Source organism: Columba livia, chromosome 2, assembly GCF_036013475.1.
Source record: "Columba livia isolate bColLiv1 breed racing homer chromosome 2, bColLiv1.pat.W.v2, whole genome shotgun sequence".
Classification (NCBI taxonomy): Eukaryota; Metazoa; Chordata; class Aves; order Columbiformes; family Columbidae; genus Columba; species Columba livia.
Window position 1 is genome coordinate 98,639,979 of NC_088603.1, and position 25,831 is coordinate 98,665,809.

Here is a 25,831-nt window from a genome sequence, read left to right on the forward strand (position 1 = left end):
GCAGATTTCTCTCTGTAGTATTACATTTTGTATCATCTCTGAACGTGATGTTTGAAGTATGAAAGTTCAACAAATCTGAGTGCCAGGTCCTGCACTTGGGTCACAACAACCCCAGGCAGCAGTATGGGCTTGGGGAAGAGTGGCTGGAAAGCTGCCTGGTGGAAAAGGACCAGGGGGTGTTGATTAACAGCAGCTGAACATGACCAGCAGTGTGCCCAGGTGGCCAAAAAGGCCAACAGCATCCTGGCTTGTATCAGGAATAGTGTGGCCAGCAGGATTAGGGAAGGGATTGTGCCACTGTACTTGGCGCTGGTGAGGCCCCACCTTGAATCCTGTGTTCAGTTTGGGCCCCTCACTGCAGGAAAGACATTGAGGTGCTGGAGAGAGTTCAGAGAAGGGCAACAAAGCTGCTGATTGGTCTGGAGCACAAGTCTGATGAGGAGCAGCTGAGGGAACTGGGGCTGTTTAGCCTGGAGAAAAGGAGGCTGAGGGGAGACCTGATTCCTGTCTGCAACTACCTGAAAGGAGGTTGTAGCATGGAGGGAGTTGGTTCCTTTCCCTAAGTAGCAAGTGATAGGACAAGAGGAAATGGCCTCAAGTTGTGCCAGGGAAGGTTTAAATTCGATATTAGGAAAAAATTCTTCATGGAAAGGGTTGTCAGGTATTGGAACAGGCTGCCCAGGGAAGTGGTGGAGTCACCATCCCTGGAGGTGTTTAAAGGACATTTAGATGAGGTTCCAAGGAACATGGTTTAGTGCTATATTTATTTTATGGTTGGACTTTATGATTTTAAGGGTCTCTTCCCACCACAATTATTCTATCATGTTTTTGGCAGTGTAGAGGAAAATAAGTTGGAAATGGATCCTTGCTACTTTCTTTTTTGCTGTGGTTTTTTGCTTTGCTTCATTGTGATTCTTCTGCTTTGTGCTTGATAAAGTTATTTGGGAAGTTGTTTTCTTAAATTCTTCAGAACTGAGAAAAGGCAGGGGGAGGCTTGGTGTGGTGCTGTAGCTGGATAGAATATTTTTTGCCTTCTATTTGTATCACATAGATAAAATGAAGAAAGCTACTACCAAAACAACTCGTGGTATAAGCCGTCACCTCTTTTAACACTGAACAATTTATGTTGACAATATTACTCTTATATACTGTAAAGAATCAATAGTTTGAGACAAAGCTGCTGCTTGTCTGTGTCGGTGCTTTGTATTTAGGTCTGTCAACAAAGTATGACTACACAGTGAATGATTGCTGATTGCATTTAGTGCACATAAATATAACTTTGTTTTATTGAAACAGATGATCTGTCGCAGCTTGTCGGCTATACCTTCACAAAGTCAGTGTTTTGACATTCTCCAGACTGGCATCTGTAAATATCTGGTAAGTAACATTTCGTCGTCTTGGTTAACTTCCTTGTGATAATTTTTTCTAAGTCTCATTACCCCTCAGATCCACTTATTCTAGATAGTTCATGTATAATTTCAGCATTTGCAAAAGTTTTCAACAAGATTAGAAGAGTTTTAAAAAATAGTTAATAGTATCTGCTAACTGGGGGTGGGTGTTAACTAAAATGACAGCTTTTAAGTCGGCTTACGTGTTCTATGACAGTGTCTGTTTGAGCATGGTCTTGGTGACGGCTGCAGTTCGTCTTGTCACACAGGAACACCATCCTGTGATGGACAGTGATTTGCCTGTGCTCTTGGCCTTGAAATCCACTTTGTGTTCTTATATTGGAAGTATTTAGAAGTTTGAACTCGTCATCATTCTTTATTTTTCACCTCTCATGAATAATCATGCCAATGAAATGCATTCCACATTTCCATAGCTTGTATTTCTTTATTGGTCTTTTTCTAAACATTCCTGAAAGAGCTGACCTTGAGTGAGCCAGCTGTCTATGTCAGTTTAAAGCAATGTAATTGCAGGTGAGCAAATTAGGCTGCTCTAAAACTTCTTAAATTAGTTTTTTAAAAAGAGAAATAATGCATTGCTAATGTGGCACCATTTTTATGGCTTTGCAGGACACAAATCTAGGATAGTTACTCAACAGCACTTCAAAATGTAAACTACTTTATAATTCACTGCCTCTACCGCCCCAAAAGAATATATATATTTTTAAAATTATTTTATTTATCGTGCCTGTAAAAGCCTTACTCAAGATGTTCTCATTTTAACAACAGAAGAGCATCATCCCAGCTGTGGCCCCACATGTTTCCTTAGCTTTGATATAACTCAGCTCATAATGCTCTTTCCTGTTGAGCACGTTGGATTTCCAAGGAGACTCACCCTGATGATGATCCAGTAGAAGCTTTTCTTTCTGGAGAGTAAATCTGATTTTCCTTCTGCCCCAGTGACTTGCTCGCTGCTGTTCCAAGCTGTGGAAGTGCTGCTCTGTCCCATGATATATGCTTAAAAGGAAAGACCTGTTCTGTCCAAGATTGTTTGTACCTGTACCATCTTTCAGTGCAAGGCTCAAAGCAGTGGGTTGTCTTTCTACATACATTTGACATTAGTGTTTATTTAAAGGGGATGGAATGAAGATGCTGGTTTAACATTCTCTTGGTACGGGTGGCAATTTCTTAGGGAAATAGGGATTTGAAAAAACGCAATAGTGTGTAGAACTTGAAGAGAAACAAAGTAATTTATGTCACAATATGAGAGAGAATCACTTGGCTGCAGATATGCTTGTATACCAGCAAAAAAGTGCATAAAGTTATTAACTTTTTTTGTTTATTTTTACCTTTTTTTTTAATTCTAATACAGGTTGGATTGGTTGTAATACCTGATAGCACAGCTGGATCTGTTCTATGTGCCATAAATAAGCTCCTGGATCAAGCCTGCATCCTAAGTGAAAACCTGCACAAGTTCTTAGCTTCTTGTTGTTACAGTCTTTTGTACTTTCTGTTGACTTTAGACAAAGAGGATGCAGAACATGTACAGAAAAGGTAAAGCTGCTTTTCTTACCGTGTTAATTGTCTCTGCCGTTATACCCGCGACTATTTATAGATGCAAAATGAAAGGACACCCTGCCCCATCCCCCCAGTTTATTTTGCTGTCATTTGCTTACTTCAAAACAGTACTTGGACTTAAGCAAAAGAGCTGCGAAGTTAGTTGGAATTATTCAAAACAATAACTGAAGGAGGTTTCATCTCAAAGCTTTTACTTACAATTGTTCTAGTTAGATGTCAGAACCATCCTGACTTCAGAAAGGTGGATATTTATACCTTAATCTTTAGCTTTAGCCTTTAGTTTCATTAGATACGTTGAAAAGTGACATGCAAAGGATTTGGCTTTTTAAGCTTGTACTCTTAACTGACTTGATATTTCAGCTTTAACAAAACTTCTCAGGCATCGTTTTATAGGCTTGCAAATCCATTTGATTTAAAAAAAAAAACCTACAGAAAACGGATTTAAATAAGTTTATTTACCTGTATAACAGAAATGTCTTTGAACAGTTTAAACTTCAGATTTTTTACTCTAACTGTTCCATATTCAGGAAAGTTGCCCAAAGCTTACTTAAATTTTAAGATGTGTTTTTCAAGCCAGAGTCAACCTTCACTTACTCTATTTAATGACTTGCATATCACAAAAAGCTGATTCCGTTGTTTGATTTCTTAAATAACGATTCAAGTGTATCTGAACAATGACTGAAATAAAAACCTCTTCCCAGATGCATCAAGCAGAAATTACACTGCGTAAGAGCTTCAATATTTGTAGCTCCACGGCAGGACCTTACATTTTTTCCAGTGCTGTACGTAATTTTAGAACATTTCCAAGTTTAGCACTTCCTTGTACAAATTTTCTTCTTTGGTGCTGATTATGGTGAAGGCAGTTGGTGCGGTTACATTCAGAGAGGCACGTTTCCTTGCACAGCTGATGAGACCAGTTCGCAGGAGCATCCTGGAAATAAGCGTCCTCGGTCATTTCAGTTTTTGTTCTGTTTTCCTCTCAGGGACATGCTGTGGGGATCATGTATTTCTGCGTTAGCACTCCTGCCACGGTTACTGAGACTGATGCTGCAAAGTCTGCAAGTGAGCAGGATCTGTCGGGAGGAGCTGCCCGTTGTTGCTCAGTTGCTTCGCTTACTCATGCAGCACGGTCAGCTCCGCAGCCATATGATCACAAACGAATTTCTGGTGCAACAGATTATCAAGGACATCATGGTATGAAACTTCTTGTTGTCTCCCACAAGTTACAAGGGCATACAAGGTTTAAAAATTATTTCAAACGTGAAGTACAGATGTTTAGCGAAACACAAGTTATGATTTTCTTTTGTCTTGGAAGTCCAGGCTGTGTCACAGCTACTTACCCGAGCTCCTGTGGTTGTTGCGCAGATGAGACGGTTGTGAAGTTGAGCTTGTACCAGCCCAGCGGCCCTGGGCAGCAGTTGCTTCCTAACAAAATGCGCTGGAAGCAGGTTACCCGCACAGCCTGAGGGAGAGCTGCCCAAAATAAGAAACTAATCTTTTCTGTTTATTGGAGCAGGGCTATACAGGTGTAGAAGTTATTAAACCAGACAAACTCTCTTAAATATGTACAGTACGGAATATAATAACTTTCAAATATTGCAAAACCCAGCGCTTCTATTAATGTGTCTACGTTCCGGTAGTTTTGAGACTATTACAGCTGTTTCTCTAGGAAAAAAAAAAAGTATCTGAAACTACCTTTGCACAAAGCTCTTACTAGTGTTGAGCGCAGAGAGTTGGTATGTCCTACAGGTTGTAACATGTAAGCCTCACGTACCCAATTAGTAGCTTTTAAATGGTCTGTTACCAGAAACGTAACCTCAGTGGTGGTGAAAGCAGATAGAAGAGAGGATCATGCACCTTCTCTGACAGAGAATGAGGTGGTTGGCTTCCTGTGGTGTTAAAAATGCCTCAGCAAATTTTTGTGATGTTCCACTGTGGGTGGGTTGTGGGAGTTACTGGCCTGTGGGATGTGCTGCTCTGTTGGTAGCAGTTCTGTAGACTGGGGTATTGAGCTCTACTGCTTTAGTAGAACCATGCTCATTTGCATTTTAATTGACTTATACATTGCAGAACTGGAAAGTAACAAGGTGCTATAACGAAGAGTAAGGAAATCACAGCTGGTGTAATTCACACACTTCATAATGTGCCACTGACTCAGTGTACCAAGTAGTAACACTTTATTATTTCAGCTTTACCAGACGTACCATGTTGAAATGTATAAATGAGAAGAATGACGTTGCTGTGTGCAGTGAACGAGGCCGTTGCCACCTTTAACAGCGCACCTGCTTAACTGTAAAACAAAGCCAAGCTTTGCAAGTGCTGGTGGTGGAACTGAGTTTTACCTTTTCCCCTTCTTTGCAGACACTGAAGAGCGGTGAAGTTCAGGAGCAGTGGCTGACAGACCTCCATTACTGTTTCAACATCTACCTTGCCTCTCACCCCCAGGGACCCGGCCCTGTGAACGCGGTATATTGAAGAGGGCGAACTGCATTTGTTGTAAAGCGTTTCCTTCTATTTAGTTTTGAATGGAAGATGTTGGAACAAAGCTTGTCAATTTTTTTGTAAGTGAAACAGAATAAAAATTTTACAAAGAACCGCACACCTCTGTTGCCTTTCTTTTCAAGCAGACGTTCCCGGCCGTTGTTTTTGTACATGTTGTGACCACGGTGATGGGTGTTGAAGAAAATCCAGTCTCCTTGAAGCTTCAGTGCTTGCATATTGACTCCAATCATCTATTATTTCTAAGCATCATATTAATTTAAAAAAATATGTAATACTAGCTAGAAGAAAAAAATAGGAAAAAATATACTTTGAAACTAGAGTAACATCTTTTTATTTTTGCAGTTCATATTTTTAAATACTTTGTGCAAGGTAAATACACTGGCAGCTCCAAAGCTACTCTAAGAACAAGTTTTCTTCTAGAATAAGTCCCATCTTGCTTTCTGTAGAAACTCTTTTTGTGCATGTATAAAAATAGTTATGAATGCAGAAAAAACTGGTGATAATCTCAAAGGGTAGAAAACGTACCCCACCCCTAACGATTTCCATAGGCTGTGGAAAGCAATGTATTTACTGAGTGTTTTTTTGTCAACGTCTCTACTTTTCCTTCCAAACCCATAGCTAGCTAAGAAACAATTGTTTCATTAGTACAGAAGTGGAATGTTAAGGTTCTTTGGTTCCTGTTTGGATTTTGAAATATTAATATATTTGATAAATTCAAGGGGAAATCAAATGGCAGACTTCAAACCTGTGACATCTTTAGTACAGTTTCCACTCCTTTGAAACTGTTTGATGAACACATTCAAAATTTCTACTTTGGACAAAGGAAAACCTGGGGAGCCCCTGCAACTCTGTTGTAATGCTGGGCTTAGTGCTTCATTTTCTGTTTCCAAATAAAATTCAGATTTTATCCTGTCAGTAAATAAGTTAACAGTTGCATTTAAAAACTTAACTTGTACACAAAAACAAAACGAGTGCAACTCCTTAGAAGTCTGCTTGGCATGCACTGTTGAGATAATACAAAAACTGAAAATGCGTTCAAGTTGAATATGTTGTAGATGACTTGTACGTTATGAAATATAACAGTTGTACCAGAATGTGCTTTTTAAATTCCGAACATTCAGTTTTGCTTAGTGCTTGAGTCTTGTATTCTTTGATTTTGCAGCTGTGGTTGGTCTCATGTTGTATGAAAATTGTTTTGATTTTCCCATGTTCTCCAGCAAATTAACACACTGCAGGTTGTTTACTGTAAAAGAACAAAATGGGTTTGATGAGTAACTCTAGTGGATAAAAATAAGTTTCATCTACACTGTATTCTAGATTTCATAAACAATGAATCTACCATTTGGTCTCCAACACAATGCTCTTGCCTGGGCTCGATGAAGAGCAGCAAGAGGTTTTGTTGAGCGTTATTTAGCAATGTCAGGTACTGGGTCATTTCTAGGGAGCAGAGGAAACTCTTCCAGGGCTAAAGTGAGGACTCTGAATTATTAGAAGGCAAAAATTTGAGTCTGGCTAGATGCCTGGATTCATTCAATGTTTTTTATTTACTGTATTATGCTACAAATAATATGTGTGTTTTCCTTCCCCAGTTTTGTGGAGATTGGATGTAAACATTTTGGTGCTTTATCCCATTCTAGCCAGGGTCATCCTGAGTGCAAATCTGAACGTTTCACTGAAGGGGTGAAGCTAGCACATGGCAAGGGCCTCTTTCTAATGCTAAGGATTACAAAACCTCCTCCTTTACCATTCTATAAGCACACTTTAATGTCCACAGTGAAATAAAACAGGGGCATATCTGTCTGGCCTGCTGCAGAGAACCTCTTCAAATGCCATTTATTTAATTGACAAAAGCAATCTCTTTAATAAAAAAAAGTATATGAAAAAGGAACAACTTTCAAGTTCCTAAATGTTTTAATTATAACAATCATAAGGGCTCCATTTGCCAGAATATTTTGAAGCACATACCCAGTATCTGTACATCCCATTGCCCTCTCCTTTTCCACCTGTCGCCCTCTGCCCCCTGCATTCATTTGTACATTTCTTTCAATGACTTCCAAAGTGTTTGGGCTGCTTACACCGGTAAGTTTAACTGAGTTTGGTGTCAGTCCATGTCACAGATTTGTCACTTTGTCCTTTTTCCAGCAGCTCTAGGAACATTAAAGCTCAGGCTGACAGTCTTCACCTTCCCAGCTGTACCTTCCGTAAGAGAAGAATCAGTCGGCACAGTCCAGTCTGACCTACGTCAGAACTGGAGTATCTGGCATTAGCCACTGACAGCTCTGAACTTTTCCAACAAGCGTAATGTTGTCGTGCACAAAGGCAGGCAGATGAGAAACATGTTATTAAGTACGGGCTAAAGTTCCCTGAGCTCCTGTTAGGTGAATGAAAGTAGGTAGTGTTCTAAAGGCACTGGGCAGAGTTCCTATCACTATCCTACTCGTCACCAAGTTATGAAAGCAAAGGACACTCAGATCTCTAAAGAAAGCCTTTTTATTTCAGAAGACAGGGAGATCTGTTGTCCTGAAAAGTTAAACGAAAAGAAGCATTATTTGCTAAAGCTCTTCTAAAATTTAGATTCCTATCTGCATGAAGAGGTGGCAATCAAACACCTGTCTGCTCAGGCCTCTTAATTAAAACAGTTTTCAAACAGTGAACAGAAAAAAGCCTCTGTCTCTTAGTGAGGCAGAAACTTACCTACAATTCTAACAAACTCCAGGACAAGTCTGCTGTCAGATTTCCTTCTGACTTCAGAATTTTGTTGAATTAGTGGAAAAATGTATTTTACTTCCCTTTGCAAATTATCTGAACTACTGTCTTGAAGTGTTTGCTTTGTTGCAGATAGCTGGCTGTGGCTGCCCCAGAACGACACGTGAGACAACCATGAAGACCAACTGTGCAATGAGGAGCTAAAACATCATATGGCGAAGGGCTAACAGAACTATAGCTTCCATTCCTAAGTGCATAATACGCCTGAAATAGCCTTAAAAAGGCATTTAGTAAAGAAGTAGTAGGAGAGACAACCATGTACTCTAACTTCATTTCTAAGCTAGCTGTCAATTAATGCCATGTGCATGAAAGTTCCAGCCGTTAATGACCTAGATTATACTTTTACAATCACTGGGTTTTGACGCTTCCCTGTTTTACACGCCATAGCCCCTTCTGTCCACCTGCACAGCTCAAGAGCCTCGACTGTGCCAACCCTGATGCCCCAGTACCAATTGTATACATAAAATTTTGGTTGCAACAGAACTAAGGCTTTCCCAATGCAGACCTGGTACCGACTGCATGGCTTCTGAGTTTAACAAAATCATGCATTTATTTTTTGGTTGAGTCTTAAAACTGAACTGCAACTAAAATGCTATTAAATGATTGAGGCTCTGTGCACAGCGTGGGAACTCTGTTATGCCATTTTAGAAGAAAGAGCAGCACTATGCACTAAATCATGTATTTCAGACAAACAGGTGTGTAAATTCTTGGCACATGTAGAAATCTGCTCTCTTCTATAGGACTAATAATGTTTGTGCTGCTGAACCAAAGTATGAGCGTCTGTGTGCTATTTTAACCACAGGTGAACATTATCCGGCTTCTCACTGTACAAGTGCATTATATTAAGGTCTTTCCTAGTAACAGCCCAGTGAAAATAGGTTTTCATACAAATGATTCAAGGAGAAAAGTGCACAGCTCAAATAAGTCAAAATGTAGCAAAAAAAGAGTGGAATTTGGTACTAGTTGTATGTTTTGATAAGAAATCCCAGTTCTCGAGCAGATCTTTTTTTCTTAGAGTTCTAAGCTGAGACCAATCTCACATGTATATAAACATCAAACTATTCTTAAAATGTGTGTGTCTTACCTGAGACCAGCTGCACATCAGAAAGTTTCAGCTTAGAAGGAGCTCTTGTTGGCTGACACACTTTGCCTTCCTGAGAACGTCCTTTAACAAACAATATGAACAGCTCTGTGTTTATTCACATAAAGATGTGGTTATGTATAGCTAGAAACTATTCAACCAGGTTACAGCATTATTTTATCCTAAAAATTATTCTCATTTATGATGAGGAAACTCGTGAGACTATTTCTATATGACAGAAAATTGTGACAACCGCGACTGGACTTAGGTAAAGTTAAAACACATCTTGTAGTTGCTATAAAAAAAGAAGGAAAATAACATTATGAGCTTCATTTATTTAATCATTTTTGGCTATCTAAACAACAGAGCCCTGATAGAAGCGACTAGTAAATAGCTACAGTTAGCACATCCTTACTGCATCAGTGAGCCGTGCTGTCGAGGAACTCAAGGTTTAAAGCAGTGCTGTTTCTCTACCCTTCCTTTGCACCCTGCATACAGGTGTAGTGCAAAGCAGTGCAGTGTTACCCGAAAAGACGATCTTCCAAAAAAACAGCAGCTGTTTTCAAACAAGAAAGTTACTCACACGGAATAAGACAGTATTCTTCAAATGGAAATGTGTGAAAAACAGTACCAAACTGAAACAGTTGAAAGCAATGCTTAGAAAAAATAAACCACGTTCCAGATAGGCACGGTGCATCCGTACAGCCACCTCTGCCCAGTTCAACTGCTCTATTATTTCCACGTGGGTATCTGGGAGCGGCTCTGGCAACAGAATTATTGGGTTGCTCAAGGCCTGTGCTGGAATAACACTGTGTGGGGATTCAAACAGCTTGAGCAGCTGCTATTTTAAATCACAAAGGTGTTTGGGTTTTTTTCAACCTGAAACAAAAATACAATTACTCAGCACACCTGAGATTCAGACTGATTTTTATAAACAGCTGAAATTCCTAACAATTTGGTGAGAAGTGTACAGAAGGATACACTCTGTTACAAAAATAAAAGCATAGCTATTTAAAGTGAAGACAAAATTACCATAGATCTGCTTAAGGATGGACTGCTTGCTGGTTTTTACAGCTGAGCTGGATTTGTTCATGGATTTCAGATTTCTACATGGCGGCGCTGCTTTCAGGGGGCTGTGGTTCAGCTGTTTCTCCCAAGCAACCTGAATGAAGAAGGCAGCTGTCTCTTGTCTCCATTTGTCTTCGTCTTCCTTGCACTGCCGCTTCGCACCAAGAAGCTGAAACAAGCGCTGTCTGAGCTGGTAACTAGAGAGCAGAAAAGAGAAGAGCACTTGTTTTAGGTGACCTGCTTTAACTTCGGTGCTTTCCACGCATCAGTTCACATGGCGGATTACACGAGTAACTGGGAAAACAGAACTCCCACTGATGTGCTAAGTCATTTGGATAAGAAATGTTTGCTCAGAAGAAAAAGTAGGAGCTGGGTTCAATTCTGGAGGCATCCACTATTTCACACAGCTAACAGAGATGTGGCATTACAGGTGTCGGAAGTTCCAGGACTGCAACATAATATAGAGAAAATCTGGAGAAAACAAATCCTATGAATACTTATGATATACCAGTATAATCAATACTTTTTTCTCATTTTCACTATATTCACAGCTTAGCAACACCAAGTTTTCTCGTGTGCTTTACCACTTTGTATTCTCAGTCAATCAGTGCGACACTCAAGCCAAATCGACCTCTTATGGGTTCATGTCCTCTACAGAAAGCTGAGCTGCTTCCCATCCCTCCTCTGAAGATGCTCCCCTCACCTTGTGCTCAGCAATCTCTTTGTGCTTCTTTTCCCCTTCCCTCCAAAGCGTCCCTGTCTCTCAACCCAACCTTGCCACAGCTGATTATCTGTCCCTCTTCCCACTTTGGTGGGAAGCCACCAGCAACAAGGAGTTTGCTGTTTGTTTGGTTTGGTTTGTTTTTTGCTTGAATCAGATGTAAGTATTCGATCAGATATTGGCACTTCACACTCACAGGTCAATCAACTGGCCTAGCAATTGACTCTGAATCTTCCTGGTACAAACCTGTCACAAAGGACCACTGTGTAACACTTGTAAAATATTCATTATAAGCGTTTGGTAACAGGCCAAAACACGTCAATCATCATCCCCTCTGGCATTCTACTGGATGCCCCATCAGGGGAATGAGGGAGGAGGGAGAAAGAGATGATTTTGTTCTTTTGCTCCCATCTACAACAAGTTCTAAATTAAAACAAAAGACAACACAACCAGATACAAATTGTTTAAATATAAATTATAAGCCAATGAAGTATATATAATGCAAACAAGACAGCAGCCTTATACAGAAAAGGAGTACACAACAGAGTGCCAAAGGGGGATGACAAGCTCAGGTATATTCCAAATAATTTAAAAATTTCAATAGGCTTAGTAAATTACCTCTGTGAAATTTGCTAGTTGAGACAAATGTATTTAATCTTAATTTAGTGGAGCTTCAGAATTCAGGCATGTACTGTTACACAGCTCATTAAATTACCTAACAAAGGTGGTGAGCAACTGCATCTTACTAATAAATGTCCATAGCGCCTACGCGTTGCAAAGCCCTGTATGAAATCAGAACAGGAGCGTTATTAAGAGATGGAGGGAAAAAAAAGAAGATCCGGTTTTGTTAAATCACACGTCACTTCGAACTTTTCAAGGGGGAAAGAGAGGAAGAGAAAGTAAAGAGGGGGCACAATGACAGTGAGGTGCTAACATAACTGGAGCTAAGGAGCTACTGCTGGTCAAAGTGTGCATGTGGCAGTAACATATAGAAAAAGACACAGCTTGAGTCGAGCAGGAGAGCAACAGGGACAGCAAACAACTTATTTATTTGCAGCTTCTGGTGACTCACTGTGGACCCCAGAGAACAGCACAGGCCTCAGTGTCCCCACGAGAGCGAGCCAGACACAGATCTACAAGCCTCAACGAGCAGGATGAACAATTAACCTTTGGCAAGACACACACCTTAAGATACACTTTTGAGGGCTACATTTGTAAAGTTTGTGGACTGTGGGAATTGAAACATTTTCCCAAGAAAGGCAAGTTTAATATACTGAAGTAGTCCAGTGCCACTCTGCTGTAGCTCACAATAGCGCTCAGTAAACTGACAGTAAGTAAATGACAACTACCACATCTGCAGCGAGACAAAGGTATTTAATCCTAATTTAAAGAAATGCCAGAACTCAAGCATGGACTTCTACATGTTTCTAATGTCGAATTATGCATTAATGATGTATAATGTATAATTCCATTGCTGTCTACAAGTACAGGCTTTTTACCAGTGCAAGCCTGGAACCAAAAGACAAAACACAGGACTGAGTGGCTCCCACAGCCACACAGTAGGTACCTGCTGAAGAGCTGTAATTCGGCGTACAGTGAATGAGAGATTGGGTGTTTTGGAGAGAGAGACAGAATAAGTGACATAAGTCAGCACACACAGCCACCCAGCGTGGGCCAGCTGGAAATATTCACTGTGACCCCTTGGTAGGCAGGTCACTTGGGATCCACATCCTAAAATACTCACGCCACCTCTTTTTTTGAGATACATGAACTCTGCTCCCAAGGAAGAGGCAGAACTTTCTTTTGTTTAAAAAAAGAAACATAATTGCTGTGGTAATAGCGCAGCAACTGGGAGGAAATCTGGCCCAACCTCACAGAGAAGGGAGGAGGGACGCGTGGCTCTTGCTAACGCTGCAGTGCCCCCAGCTCAGCATCGCTGCCCAACAAACTGTTTGGTGTTCTGCATCAAAACAGTCACTGAAATAAATACATTATGATATTGCTGCAAATTTTATGAACTGCTTCGAAGCTCTAGTGACAGTAAACTGGCTGCAGACGTGACAAAATGACACTGGAGGAACTGCCAAACTAATCTCTCCTGCACTCTTGAAGAATTTCTGATCCTCGTCAGTGTTCCATAAGATGTGAGTTTTGCAAACAGAGCAGTTACATTCATTTTTCTTTATGAATTCTTTAAATAACAAACATCATTTAAACAATCTTTAATCCCCACAATTTCCAAAGTGGTGCAAGGAAGTGCGCACACTTCTGGCTGAGGGAGCACACCGCGCTGTCCCAGCAGGCAGGGGGACTGGAGTAGATGATCTTTCAAGGTCCCTTTTAATCCCTAACATTCTGTGATTCTGTGTGTGTGACAGTTTAGAGAGATCTATCAAAAATACTTATAGGCAAAACTGCAAGTGGGATGCAAAGATTTCTACATAGGTAAGCTAGCTCAACACAAGGCTTTAGATCCCAGTTCTTGTGAGGAAATCTGCAAAAGCACTCGCTACACATCTTTGAGCTTTGACTGCACCTACTCCTCTGTAAGGAATTTACTTCAGTGCTAAGTGGACACAGCACGGCCTTCAGAAGCAACAGTATCACTTAGGGATATACTCTCCTAACCTGCTCCTGACTTATGTTACCTTTTGAGGGTCTGAACACATAAGACAAGAATTTGGGATCTAAATTAGAAAAGAAGGCCAAGCATGACATTCCCAGCACTGAGCTGATTACACAGCGTGTGGAAAAATGCAGGAAGGCAGGCAATATTTATTCAGCCTCCAGCAAGCAGTGGAGAGAGCTGATGGCAGAAGTGGTGGATCACTGAAGACGTGGCTGCTTTGCTTTGCAGTTCAGTGGGGTAGAACCATAGAATTGTTTTGGTTGGAAAAGCCCTTTAAGATCATTGAGTCCAACTGTTAACCCAACATGGCCAAGTTCACCACTAAACCACGTCCCTAAGAGCATCATCTATGCATCTTTTAAACCCCTCCAGGGATGGTGACTCCACCACTTCCCTGGGCAGCCTGTTCCAATGCCTGACAATCCTTTCCATGAAGAAATGTTTCCTAATATCCAATCTAAACCTCCCCTGGTGCAACTTGAGGACATTTCCTCTTGTCGTATGACTTGATACTTGGGAAAAGTGACCAACCCCCTCCATGCTACAACCTCCTTTCAGGTAGTTGCAGACAGCGATCAGGTCTCCCCTCAGCCTCCTTTTCTCCAGGCTGAACAGCCCCAGTTCCCTCAGCCGTTCCTCATCAGACTTGTGCTCCAGACCCATCACCAGCTTCGTTGCCCTTCTCTGAACTCTCTCTAGTACTTCAATGTCTTCCTTGTAGTGAGGGGCCCAAAACTGAACACAGGATTAGAGGTGCAGCCTCAACAGTGCTGAGTACAAGAAGAAACCCTCTCCGAGTTTCCAAATCTCTTTCAGTTTGGCTCTCCAGTCAAAATGCAGGTCAGAATACAATTTCAGGTGTGTCAGTAAATGGTACTGAAGGATCTGGTTACGAAAAGCTTTTTCCAGAAAAAAACCCCATATCCATACACATGCAAGTTTGCTAATGAACACGACAGCAGTGAACTCTTGGCTTAGGCAAATCTTGATGGGCACTCTAAAGAAGTATCAGTGCTTGAAATAGAAATTTAATAACTTCTCCAATTATTAAAAGTAATCACTCACATTGCACTTTTTATGAACTTACTAATGTAATTCTAGGCAACTGGAACACACTTCCACTTGTTTGGTGAAAGATTATTAAATTCCTGATTTAGCACTGGTAATGTTGTAAGCTAAAGGACCAAATAAAGCACATTGCCAACAACCCTAATTTAATTTCCATCTACTTGTATCTCACTCTTCTCTAGCTACTGAAACAGCAGTTCTTACCTTCTCCACGTCCTCTGTATGACTGTAGCAGCATAGTTCTTCTTCCGAAACAGCTCTTTCCTTTTTCTTTCTTTTTCTATAATCTGCATTCGAATCTCTAAAGGGATTAGTTCAATATTTGTACTTTGCCATGCGACAGAACATAATTGATCATCTGCACTCCTGGATCCGATTACGCCTGCTTTTTCCAAGTTCCAGCTGTCACCAGGAGCAGAACAAGCCACTGGGTTTCTTGGCACAGTTCCAGTAGGTTCTGCCTCAGCAGACAATAAAGGGGAGGCCTTTTTTGCTAATTCGGTATTTCCCACTTTGTTCGCTTGTTCTCCAGCGTTCCCGCTGTCACTGCGGGTGTTTACAAACACCGTTTTGGCAGTTCCCGGTCTACTGGAGCCAGCTGGTGAACATCGCTCGTCATTTACCTCTTTATTTCTGGATTTCTGCTGATGCCTTTTGCCTTTGGAAGCAGCTTCGCACTGCTTCGGGTTTCTCACAATTCCACCAGCACAACTGAGGTTGCAGAAGAACGCAGCTGTTCCCTCGCAATGGTCCCTGTTGCCAGATGAAGACTGACTTTGATCTCTTAATTTTTCCCCAGCGCTAGCAGTCCTACAAGCAGACGGGGTCCGCCTCCTGCTCCCCCGAGCACAGGTACGCGTCGCCTCGGCACTGTGCTCCCTGGGCTTCTCTCCATCCAGCTCTGCCGCGGCTGCAACCTGCTGATGTTTCGCTTCCACTTTTGTTCCCTCTTTTGCTTTGCCACAATGGAACTGGACACAAGTTGACTTGCTTTTGCTGTGTTTCCTCAGTGAATCTTTAGACAGAGAAATGAAAGACAAGCAAAACATTGTTTATGATGTCTCTATTTTTTTACCTTTGAAGCACACCAGGATTTACAGAAATGAAAAGAAACTTTAAGTGGGAAGAATCAGAAGAGGACACAACTGCCTGTAATGGTGCAGTCCCAAACTTCTTCATTTCCTCACTGTTCTAGAAGGATCTTTCTTTCTCACAGCACAAACTTCTGCTGGAGCCACCCTGTGTCCGGCCCATGGTGACAGACAGGAGAACCCACTGACCCAGGAAACCCAGAGCTCTTGGCTTCTCAGCACTTCCCTTGACAGCCTAAATGAAACTAGGACGTCCTTCCCATTTCTCCCTCGCTCCCGGGTGGTAACTGCTTCTCAGGGCTCCTGTGAGGATGACTCGGAAGCCAGGCTGGAATGCAAAACTGCACATCTCCCACCCACCATCCACACATCTTCATTTTGTTTGGAAACAAACAGGAGAACAAACACATCGACCAGGCAGGATGAAACGAAGCAGAGTGTTAAAGGGTAGGTAAGAGGGAGAAAAAAAGAAATGGATCTTTGATATACTAAAATCACCTAACATCTTCTGAATCATCCAAAACCTGGTGAAACCATGCTGTATTTATCCTTACTGTAATGCCTTCACAGGATGCTCTTTTCACCCGATAACAGAATATGGCACATTAACAGATTATACAGAAGAAACTAATTACTATCATCAATGAAGTCTTCAGTGAAGAAGATTTATCACAGTGACAGGTCAGTATGGGCTGAGAGGCTACTCTAACTTACACGTGATTGTCATACGGGTAGATAGCCCTGTATGTTCTGGGGCGGAGGAAAAAAAAAACCACCACTAGTATTAATTTAATTAATGATTTCTTATGTATTTGGATCTAGTATTTTAATCTCCCAGAATGGAGAAGGAAATTCCCTCTCTCTTGTATTACACCAGGGGAACAGACAATTTAAAACTGTGCCTTCTGGTGCCATGATTTCTATGGGCATAATCCCACTCCCGACAAAGCCAAGGGAAAAAACCTCAGTGCCATCAATAAAACCAGCATAGGTCTGACAGTCAGTTTAAATGTATGAAATTCCCAGCACCGTCTCAACACTATTTTGATCTCTCAACAAGGAAAAAGAACACGGCTTTTTAAAAAAGGCCTCGTCATTCTGAACTTACCAAAACCTGCCACCTGGGACGCACGTACAGAATGCGTAACACTTTTTTACTTCAACCATAAGACACTTAAGTACTATGTGCAAAACTTCCAAATCCGAACAACTGGGTAACTGGATAATGGGAGAAAAGTGTAATTTAAGTATTCTAGCTCGTCTTTTGTAGTTGAAATAAACTTTCTTAGAAAGGAAAACCAAGCTATAACAGGTACAGAACACAAAAAAGAACGTACCTGTTTGTGCTACAGTCAAGACAAATGAGATAACATACAAAGGAAAGAGTATTTCTCTGTGGAGAACAGATCAGGAAAGAGCCACCAACTAAATCACAGTTTTCAGAGCCCACAGGATCTACATTTATATTTAATTCCAATAAAACATCCAATTAAGTCCATCAAAGTTTTGGTCACAAGAGCATTGATTAAAACACCTAATGAGAACTGATTTAAGAACTTCATTACTTGATCCTTGATACATCAACTTTCCCGGCATCATTTCAACAGCAAAAAGAGAATGCATGCCTAAAAATAGCGTAACATTTTATTTCAAACACAGGCTTTTTGGATTGGGCAAGAAGGGGCCTTCTTTAGAATCTCTTTAGCTAAACTGGTCTCACTGTAGAAGCAAGTAGACGTGTTACACATTTTCAGAAGTGCCTTAAGAGTTTTCTTCTCATCATGTTCAGCGCTCATGATGAAAAAAGATAATAAACAATAGCAAAGAATCTTCTATTGAAAAGTAAAACTCTCTCTCTTGCAGAAATTATGTTCTGCTTTTAAAGACACATTGAAAAGCAAAAAATCTCCAGCCAATAGCCTATATGATTTTAAAATCTTACTTGTAGAACCATCACCATGGAAAAATTATCTTGGCAAAGCTACATCAGGAAATCTCCAACTAAAGGGAAGTCTTCAATCAAAAGTCCAAGCTATATGCTGCTGACATTTGCTGCTGGTTAGAATTTGCTAGGTTACTGTGAAGGGTAGTGTAGACAACTCAACATAAATGTGTCTTTTCAAATAAAAGTATCAATATTAGAATCCTCTCCAGAAAATTTGGCAAATTCAGTCCTGATCTCTGCAGTCTGTTTGACTTTATAGCCCCTGTTTCCCATCAGTTACCCACTACCTATTTCCTTAGGTCACTCTCCCAGTGCAAAACTGTTATATTTGCTCCGAGAAACAGTGGGAATCTGAAGCAATGCAATTTCCATTGTCATAACCAATGGGAGATTTTGGCTAAGACTGGATACTGAAGTAAAAGAAAAGGCTGTTTGTTCCTCTTTTATAGTTTCTTTGTCCTTCTCCTTCTCTTGTCTTGCCTACACTGTTGTAATCTTCCCCACAGCTTTCTCTCTCTTTCCCCTTTTTTACCTTAATTACCAATTTCTCCTCATTATGTTCATTACAGGTATCCATTTTTCTTTTGGAAACTACTGTGTCTTATTATTCTTATACGTTTTACTTCGCCACTTGAATAGTTCAATTAAAGTAAAGTTAATACACATGCAGGTAAAGCTTAATTTTTAACACCTCTGTTTATCATTGCTTCGCTCTCTTCGTATATGTTAGGCTAAAATATATATATGCCTGCTTTTACTCTGACAATATAGTCAAGTATTCTGTTTACCAACACAGTTCCATGTAAAAGCTGAAGAAATCTAGGTAAAATGATTCAGTAGAACAGCTCTTCGACTTTATTTTCTTTTGGATTATTACAATATTCTAATTAGCAGAACTTCCAGAGGAATTAGCGGAAATTTTCCATCTGAGTTCTTGCAACTTACCTTAAATAAACTCCTTATCCAATTTTTGCTTTTAATAATAACGAAGATGCTTTAACATTACTAGTTGTTAAAGATTTGAGCCATGGGCTCTTGTAACTGGCTGAAGTCAGAACTGATTGTAATGTCATTAAAATCTGTATCTCGCAAAACTAATATAGGAGTGGTCAAGAAATTATGATAAACAGATGTTGTATTTACAGACAGAACAAAAGAGTGCAGCAGGGCAAGAAAAGTAACAGAAAGAGCTTTGACACACAGTTTCATAGGACCATTTCTAGAAACAATCTCACTTCTCACTAAAATATCCCAGAGTGTTGTCTACAAGAGGGTTTCAGAGACAAATCACGGGAGAATCTTGCCATGGAGAATGAAGCTGCCTGCACAGCTGCCTCTGTGTGCTGGAGATGTCACTTTTAGAACAATTTTATCCTCACTTTAACCTTGTTTAAATACAAGAGTTACCATTTCTCCACTAACATTCTTCAGGTATCTCACAGATATGCCAAATATCTTTAACCTCGTTTTCTCCAAACATTAATACTAATAGAACAACTCCCAACAACCTGTTCTCACTCATTTTAGGTATTTTGTACAGACACCATAGATACTGGTATTTTTGACTGAAGTTGACAGAACACACGCAGTAAAAGAATCTGTATCTATCCTAAATGAATTGCTTAAATAACAAAAGAATAAGAAATGATAGAAAATAAAACAAGTCCTATATATAAAACACGCCTAAATATGGACAGAAATGACAATCAGGAAAATTAAAAGAGATTACAAACCTTGCCTGATTTTATGCCCTTCACTCTGAGGCTCTGCTGACAGGCAACTCTCCTTCGGTGTCCCTCTGCTGTGAGAAACTTGAGGCGAACCTCTACTGTTTCTCCCTGGCTGGATTTGTGACACAGTGAGGGACAGAGGTCTCTTATTCTGTATATCAGTGGGTTTACTGGGCAACTGTGAGATGCTAGTAGTCTTCTCTCGATTTGCAGGATTCTGCTGGACTTGAAACCTATTTGGTTCCACATTCTGCGGCCCTTTCTGTAGCTTGGCTTCTTTTCTCTTGCTTTCTTCTTCACGTTTCCTGCAATTATAGACAATACCATAACAAAACCTTAACTTAAACATTTATTTTTTTTTGTGAGAAAGGGACACCTGTTGCACTGAAGTGTCTTTGCTTGATCCAAACCAACAACTGACTTGCAGCTACAGCCAAATGAAGGTTCGGTCCTCATAAGCCAGCTGCCCACGCAGTTTGCAGCAGTTTCAACTGATTCTAAAATGCTCTCTTATTGAAAGCAATGAAACTCAGGGGTTTTATAAATGCAGGAAAATGAAAAGAAGGATTTGAAAAGGTGTCAGAAGAACGGTGATACTAATAGCTATGTTTTGAATTAGTAACAAACAATGCTTTAATAGAAGTACTACTGCAATACATTGTATTTGAAAAATCAGAAAACTTTTATTAAATATGTCATCTCCTTGAAAATTATTTTGCGTACTTACCTGTATCATACTTAGAACAATTATAAACCAACTTCCAACCAGCTACTGATACTAACTTGCTGCTAAATATTCATTGTTGGTAGATAATTAAATAATTTAATTTACCTAAATGGATTACACATTGTACAAATGATAAATCCTGAAAATATGATATGTGAATTAAAAATTTGTGAGCACAGAGTATGCCATTACAATTATGACATTTGGTTTTGGAAAATGAAAGAAAGTCACACATCTCTCAAATAGTGTAGGTCTAAAAGAGAATTTTGGACATGATTAGGAAAGGTGCACCTGTTGAATACAGTTTTGCAGCCTATTTTGAAATACAGTGGGATATCATTGCACTTTAGCTCTTAAATTCTTCATCTTACAAAGCAGAATAAACCAAGTAGCACACAGTGAACATTCCATACATACCTACCTACCACTGCATTTGTTTTTATAAATGAAGTACTGGTTGCAAGATGAAGTGACACTTTTCCTGTTGGAACGGACAGGTGGTAAATGTCGTATCATGTAGCTGCCTGATATTTCAACTTGCTTCCAACGCCACGACACGGTTTGCAGACTGTTGACACAGGGGCTCACAGCACAGCATATGACAGGTTAGTTATGAGCGCACCAGCCTCGGCTCCTGCAAGTCCTATCAATGCCAGTAAATGTCACTTCAGCCCCAGCTGCCAAGGAGAAGCCTTAACTTTACCTGTCAGTACTATCTTACCAAGTACACTCTGTGGAAGAAGCTGATTGAACTTTGTACCTGAAAAGCTGCTAATCGATCTGAAAAATACACTCCGGGCAGCCTGAGATTCAGTATTCCCTCTGGCATGGAAGAAAAGTGGCTAGTTTGAAATAATATTGGCATTCCACACGCAGACTACATGGGGATGTCTGTCTCGTGTACAGTATGGATCTCACTGCCACTACCCTGCTGTTTGAGCTGATAAATCCAATCTTACTATTCACAGAATAGTAATTTCATTTTCTTCGCAAGAATCAAGCTGCCTATTACCAGTATCCTCCATTCAGGGTATTAGAAAAGAAAGTGCAGGAGAGGTTGTGCAATACACAATCAAGCCCCAGGAGCCTGCACTTTTCGGATGAACAGATTAACTCAGAACATTAACTTCAGCAACATGCCAGTTGTAAAGTTTTTGAAATGACCCAGGACTAGAAGTTGAAAAGAAGTAAAAGGGGATTTTTTTTTAAAAAAAGGTCATGTTTCTGTGCTAATTTTGTCAGCTGAAACTGATGAAATAATAAATGGAAGGGATTTCAAAGCTCCCTATTCATAGACCATCATCCTAATTGTCACAGGAAAGCTGAATTGATTAACAGACTCCTGAAGAACACTTGTGAACGTTCCCTTGAGGTTTACTTTATTTAGTTAGAAATACAGCTTGGTTTACAATGAAGGTTGTTTTCAAAATCAAAATTTCCAAGTTTTACTGTTGTCTGAGTTAAGAAACTGGGTTTCCTGAAAAAGTAAAGCAAGTAGACAAGTTCCTAACTTAAGCGTTCTCAGTCATTCTCAGGAGGATCCAAATATTGGTGCTGAAGTTAGAAAAATACTCTGTGATAACAGAGCTGGCATGCCAAAACTTTCCACTTTATTTGCAACAGAATTTTGTTCTGAACGGTCGTAAATTTGTATTTCATCACAAAATTGAGCGAATGGAAACTGAGCCTTTAGCAGATGGAAAGGAACAGTTTCAGCCTTAAGCGTTTGTGAAAACACAGAGATGCTTTGAATTTTTGATCCTGCTAAAATGAAACCAACCTTTCCTATTCTGTTAAGAACACTTTGCTTTTTCCATCTGCTGTGTGGAAGACATTTTAAATATAGAACATGTCCATGTACCTGTAGAGCGTTTCTAAAGTTATCCTTGCAAAAAATGTTACTTAAAAAATCATAACTCAAAATAGATCTCCAGGTATGATCCTACTGCTGCTGAAACTTTACCTGAACCACGAGGTGTTATATTTTGTGTTGTATAAGTAGCCATCTCCTGCTATACAGCCTAATATGATGTTTGTTTTTGAAAGCAAGTCACTGTTGAATCACAACACATTCAGCTTATGATCTCCTACAACCTTTTAACAGATAGTCCTTAACAAAAATACTAAAAAGACAGTGAATTTCCATCCAGTATTCCTATGTTGATTGGTCTTGCCAAATGTGTAGAGGTGTCTGGTTGTAGTTACCTAGCCACCTATTTTTTCCTCAACCATTTCTCATATGTATTAACAGCATTCGATTTCTGCTTTAGTCTTCAATGTGCTTACAACTCTCAGGCACCTTGGTGACATTTGGAAATTTCATGTTTTACTTCTTAAATGAAAATACTTTATGTTATCAGATTCAGAATGGATTTATGTGGAATTCTCATTGATATACACTTCTGGTTTAAAGTTCCACCATTTAACTACTCTTTGCTATGTTCTTCCAAGCAGCTTTTACTTGTAGTAGTTTAATTCAAGCTACTTTGCCCAACATTGCTAATGAGAATGGCACATGGGAAAGTATGAAAACTTCAGGCAAGTCTGAATGACAGCTACTCTATCATCTCCACGGCCACAAAACTTGCTATTCTGTCACAAAGGAAAATTGAGTCGTTTTGATGTTGGCTCTTAGTAAATTCAAAGCAACCATCACTTGCTTTCTGATGTTCCAGATACATAGAAGTTTGACTGCTCATTCTGAGATAAGAAAGGTATGGAGTTCCTGTAACGAGTCCAGTGAATGGTCACGGAGAAGCTTAAGGGGCTGGAGCATCTTTCATATGAGAAGCAGCAGAGAGAGCTGGGACTGCTCAGCCTGGACAAGAAAGGGCTCAAGGGGGAATCTCATCTATGTCCATAAATACCTGGTGGGAGGGAATACAGAAGATGGAGCCAGACTGTTCACAGTAGCACCCACTGACAGCACAGCAGGCAATAAATATAAATGAGAACTCATTAAATTCTGTCTGAACACAAGAAAACACCTTTTTTGTTTTTTTACCACGAACAGGTTGCCCAGAGGGGTTGTGGAGTTTCGATTTGCATAGATATTCAAAAGCTGAGTGGACATGGTCCTGCAGAAGCTGTTCTAGGTGACCCTGTTTGAGCAAGAGCAGGGATGGGCCACATGATCTCAAAAGAGATCTAGCCGCAACAATTCCGTGGTTCTTGGGAGTGAAGTTTATAGGTCTACAGACTCCTCTTCTTCCTCCTTGAGAAAGCAGACACTTTGCTAATTTTGTGAATTCTCCAGTCCCACCAGTCTTCACAAAGTTTTTAAGGGTAGCAATTTTAAGATTATATCACCTAGTTTTCTAAATATCTCAGACTCAATTTTATCGGGCCAAGCTGATCTGAAAACATCTCATGCATCTGATAAGTCTCTAAACTCTTGCTTCAGAATTTTAGCCTGCACTGCTGCCCTTCGTTACTAGTGTGAATTCCATCTGCTCATGGACATCGTTTCACATTTAAGAAAGACCAGGGCAAAAAAAAGAACACTTCCGCCTTCTTAGCATCACTTGTGGACCAACTCTTTCTTTGATCTTCCTTTAACAATGTGTACGTTTACAATGATTTCTTGTGATGGTTCACATCCCTTGCTAGTTGTTCTTATTTTGCACCTCAGCTTGTTTAATTTTATCATTGTATGTTACTACTACCCCTAATTTTAGTCATTGCACTAAATTCTGACTATGTGCTTTCACTTCCCAAATATCATGAGTGAGTTATTTTTGCTCACTTTCCATTTCTCCAACTGGTCAGAATGAAATCCAGAAGACTTAGCAAAAACAGAAGTAGAGAGTCAATAACTTATTCTGAGAAATTCTAAAGCAAGGTGAACAAGTGACCAATGATTTCTGCCCCTTTCAACCCCCAATATATTAGACATTGGTTTTCTCTGTTTTAAAGCCTTAAGTATCATTTTCCTAAAGATTTTGTTTTGTAAAAAGTAAAACAAAAGGCTCTTTTTAAAAAGGTTTCTGAAGTCCATCATTTTACCTGTAGGTAGTCTGTTTTTTAAATGCCTCCTTTCCAGATTGCCTCTCTGCTACTCTCCAAAAGCACGGCTTCCCTCCTCCCAGGTTCTCCATCCCACCTATTAATAATCAGTTACTTTCACTCCCACTGAAGAAAAGCACATATATTATATTGATACATTTATGGCTGTTAAACGGATGTTAAACGTTTAATCCTCATACATCCCAACAACTTTGCCCTCTTCCAAAAGATCAGAGGATCATAAGGTACCACATATTGGGAGGGATCTTAGGAAGTCATCGAGGCCAACGTTCTGCTCAAAAAAGAGTCAGCTACGAAGTCAGACTGCGTTGCTCAGGGTTTTATCCAGTTTGGTCTTGAAAACCTTTAAGGATGGAGATTGTACAACCTCTTTGGGCAACCTGCTCCACTGCTTGATTGTCCCGAGATTGAAAAAAACCCTCTATTTCCAGCCAAAATCTCTATTGTTTCAACTCTTGGTCTGGTTTAAGTTTCCCAGGAGCCAAAGTGAGGCCAACCTGTCTGCAGTTCCCCAGATTATTCTTTTGGCCCTTTTTGAGGTTGGGTGCAGCACCTGCTTTTGTTCAGTCATTGGGGACCTTCCCTGTGACCTTTCAAAGATGTTGGAAAGTGGCCTTCTAAGGACATGAGGTAGTTCTCTCAGCACCCTTTGCTGCAGCCCGTTTGGTGCCATGGACTTGTCTGGGCTGAGTTCTCTCATGCAGTCTCTGACTTGATTCTCTGAGGCAGGCAGTTCTCCTCCTCCTTGAATCACTTGTCTAAGCACAGAGGTCTGGGAGACCTTCTTGGTGAAGACTGAGGAAAAGGCAGCACTGAGTTCTACTGCCAAACCTGTGTCTGTTGTCACTAAATCGCTCGCATTGTTCAGCAACAGGCCCACATTTTCCTTGCTCAGCCTTTTACTATCAACGTAGTGGCAGAAGCTCACCTTGTTACTGGTGACATCCCTGGAAAGCCTCCACTCCATTTGAGTTTTGGCTTTTCTGACACCATCCCTACACGGCCACACAATGTTTTCACACCTTTGCAGCCCATCCCTGCTCCAACCTCCTGCATATACATACTGCTTTTTTGCATTTGAGCTCATGTCAGGGCTTCCCCACCTACCCAAACCAGTCTTCTGATACTTCTCTTTGCTCAATGGCATGATAATGTGCATGTTTTTTTGGACTGTATCAACCTTCATTCTATAAATTACTATTTATTTGATATCGGTTTGTTCAACATGGGAGAATATGTTTGCATACAAATATTTCACAGGCATTGAATACAGTGAATGTAACTTTATCAGTAAATAATACAGGTATGAAATGTTGGTTGACTTTTTGTTAAGAAAAAAAAAAGAGAGAACAGACTAACTAAAACCATGCAGACTTAGGAATGATTTGTATTGGTGAGACTCTCTAAAATAATATATTACAAAGCAAGTTTTAAATACATACACTGAAATAGTGTGTGTTTAGGGGTTCAATCTGGGAGCTCACCATCACTATGGATTCCCACAGAATGTTTAA

At 40.2% G+C, this 25,831-nt stretch overlaps 2 protein-coding genes across 8 annotated transcripts in view; one reads left to right on the plus strand and one right to left on the minus strand.

Annotated features, from left to right (window-relative positions):
• Positions 1-5,562, plus strand: part of TEX10 (testis expressed 10) — a 57,958-nt gene extending 52,396 nt beyond the window's left edge. The window contains exons 13-16 of the mRNA XM_065052955.1: positions 1,297-1,377; positions 2,758-2,939; positions 3,947-4,157; positions 5,325-5,562. Coding sequence (XP_064909027.1) covers positions 1,297-1,377; positions 2,758-2,939; positions 3,947-4,157; positions 5,325-5,438 — 588 coding nt within the window. The 3' untranslated portion in view covers positions 5,439-5,562. The remainder of the gene's footprint in view (positions 1-1,296; positions 1,378-2,757; positions 2,940-3,946; positions 4,158-5,324) is intronic.
• Positions 5,563-5,769: 207 nt separating this feature from the next.
• The window catches only part of INVS (inversin), a 93,257-nt gene continuing 73,195 nt past the window's right edge, over positions 5,770-25,831 (minus strand). For all 7 annotated transcript variants that reach the window (XM_065052948.1, XM_065052952.1, XM_065052953.1 and 4 more), the window contains 5 exons: positions 19,568-19,869; positions 15,003-15,813; positions 10,345-10,577; positions 9,316-9,396; positions 5,770-6,708 (listed from right to left, as the gene is read on the minus strand). In XM_065052948.1, coding sequence (XP_064909020.1) covers positions 6,593-6,708; positions 9,316-9,396; positions 10,345-10,577; positions 15,003-15,813; positions 19,568-19,869 — 1,543 coding nt within the window. In that variant the 3' untranslated portion in view covers positions 5,770-6,592. The remainder of the gene's footprint in view (positions 6,709-9,315; positions 9,397-10,344; positions 10,578-15,002; positions 15,814-19,567; positions 19,870-25,831) is intronic.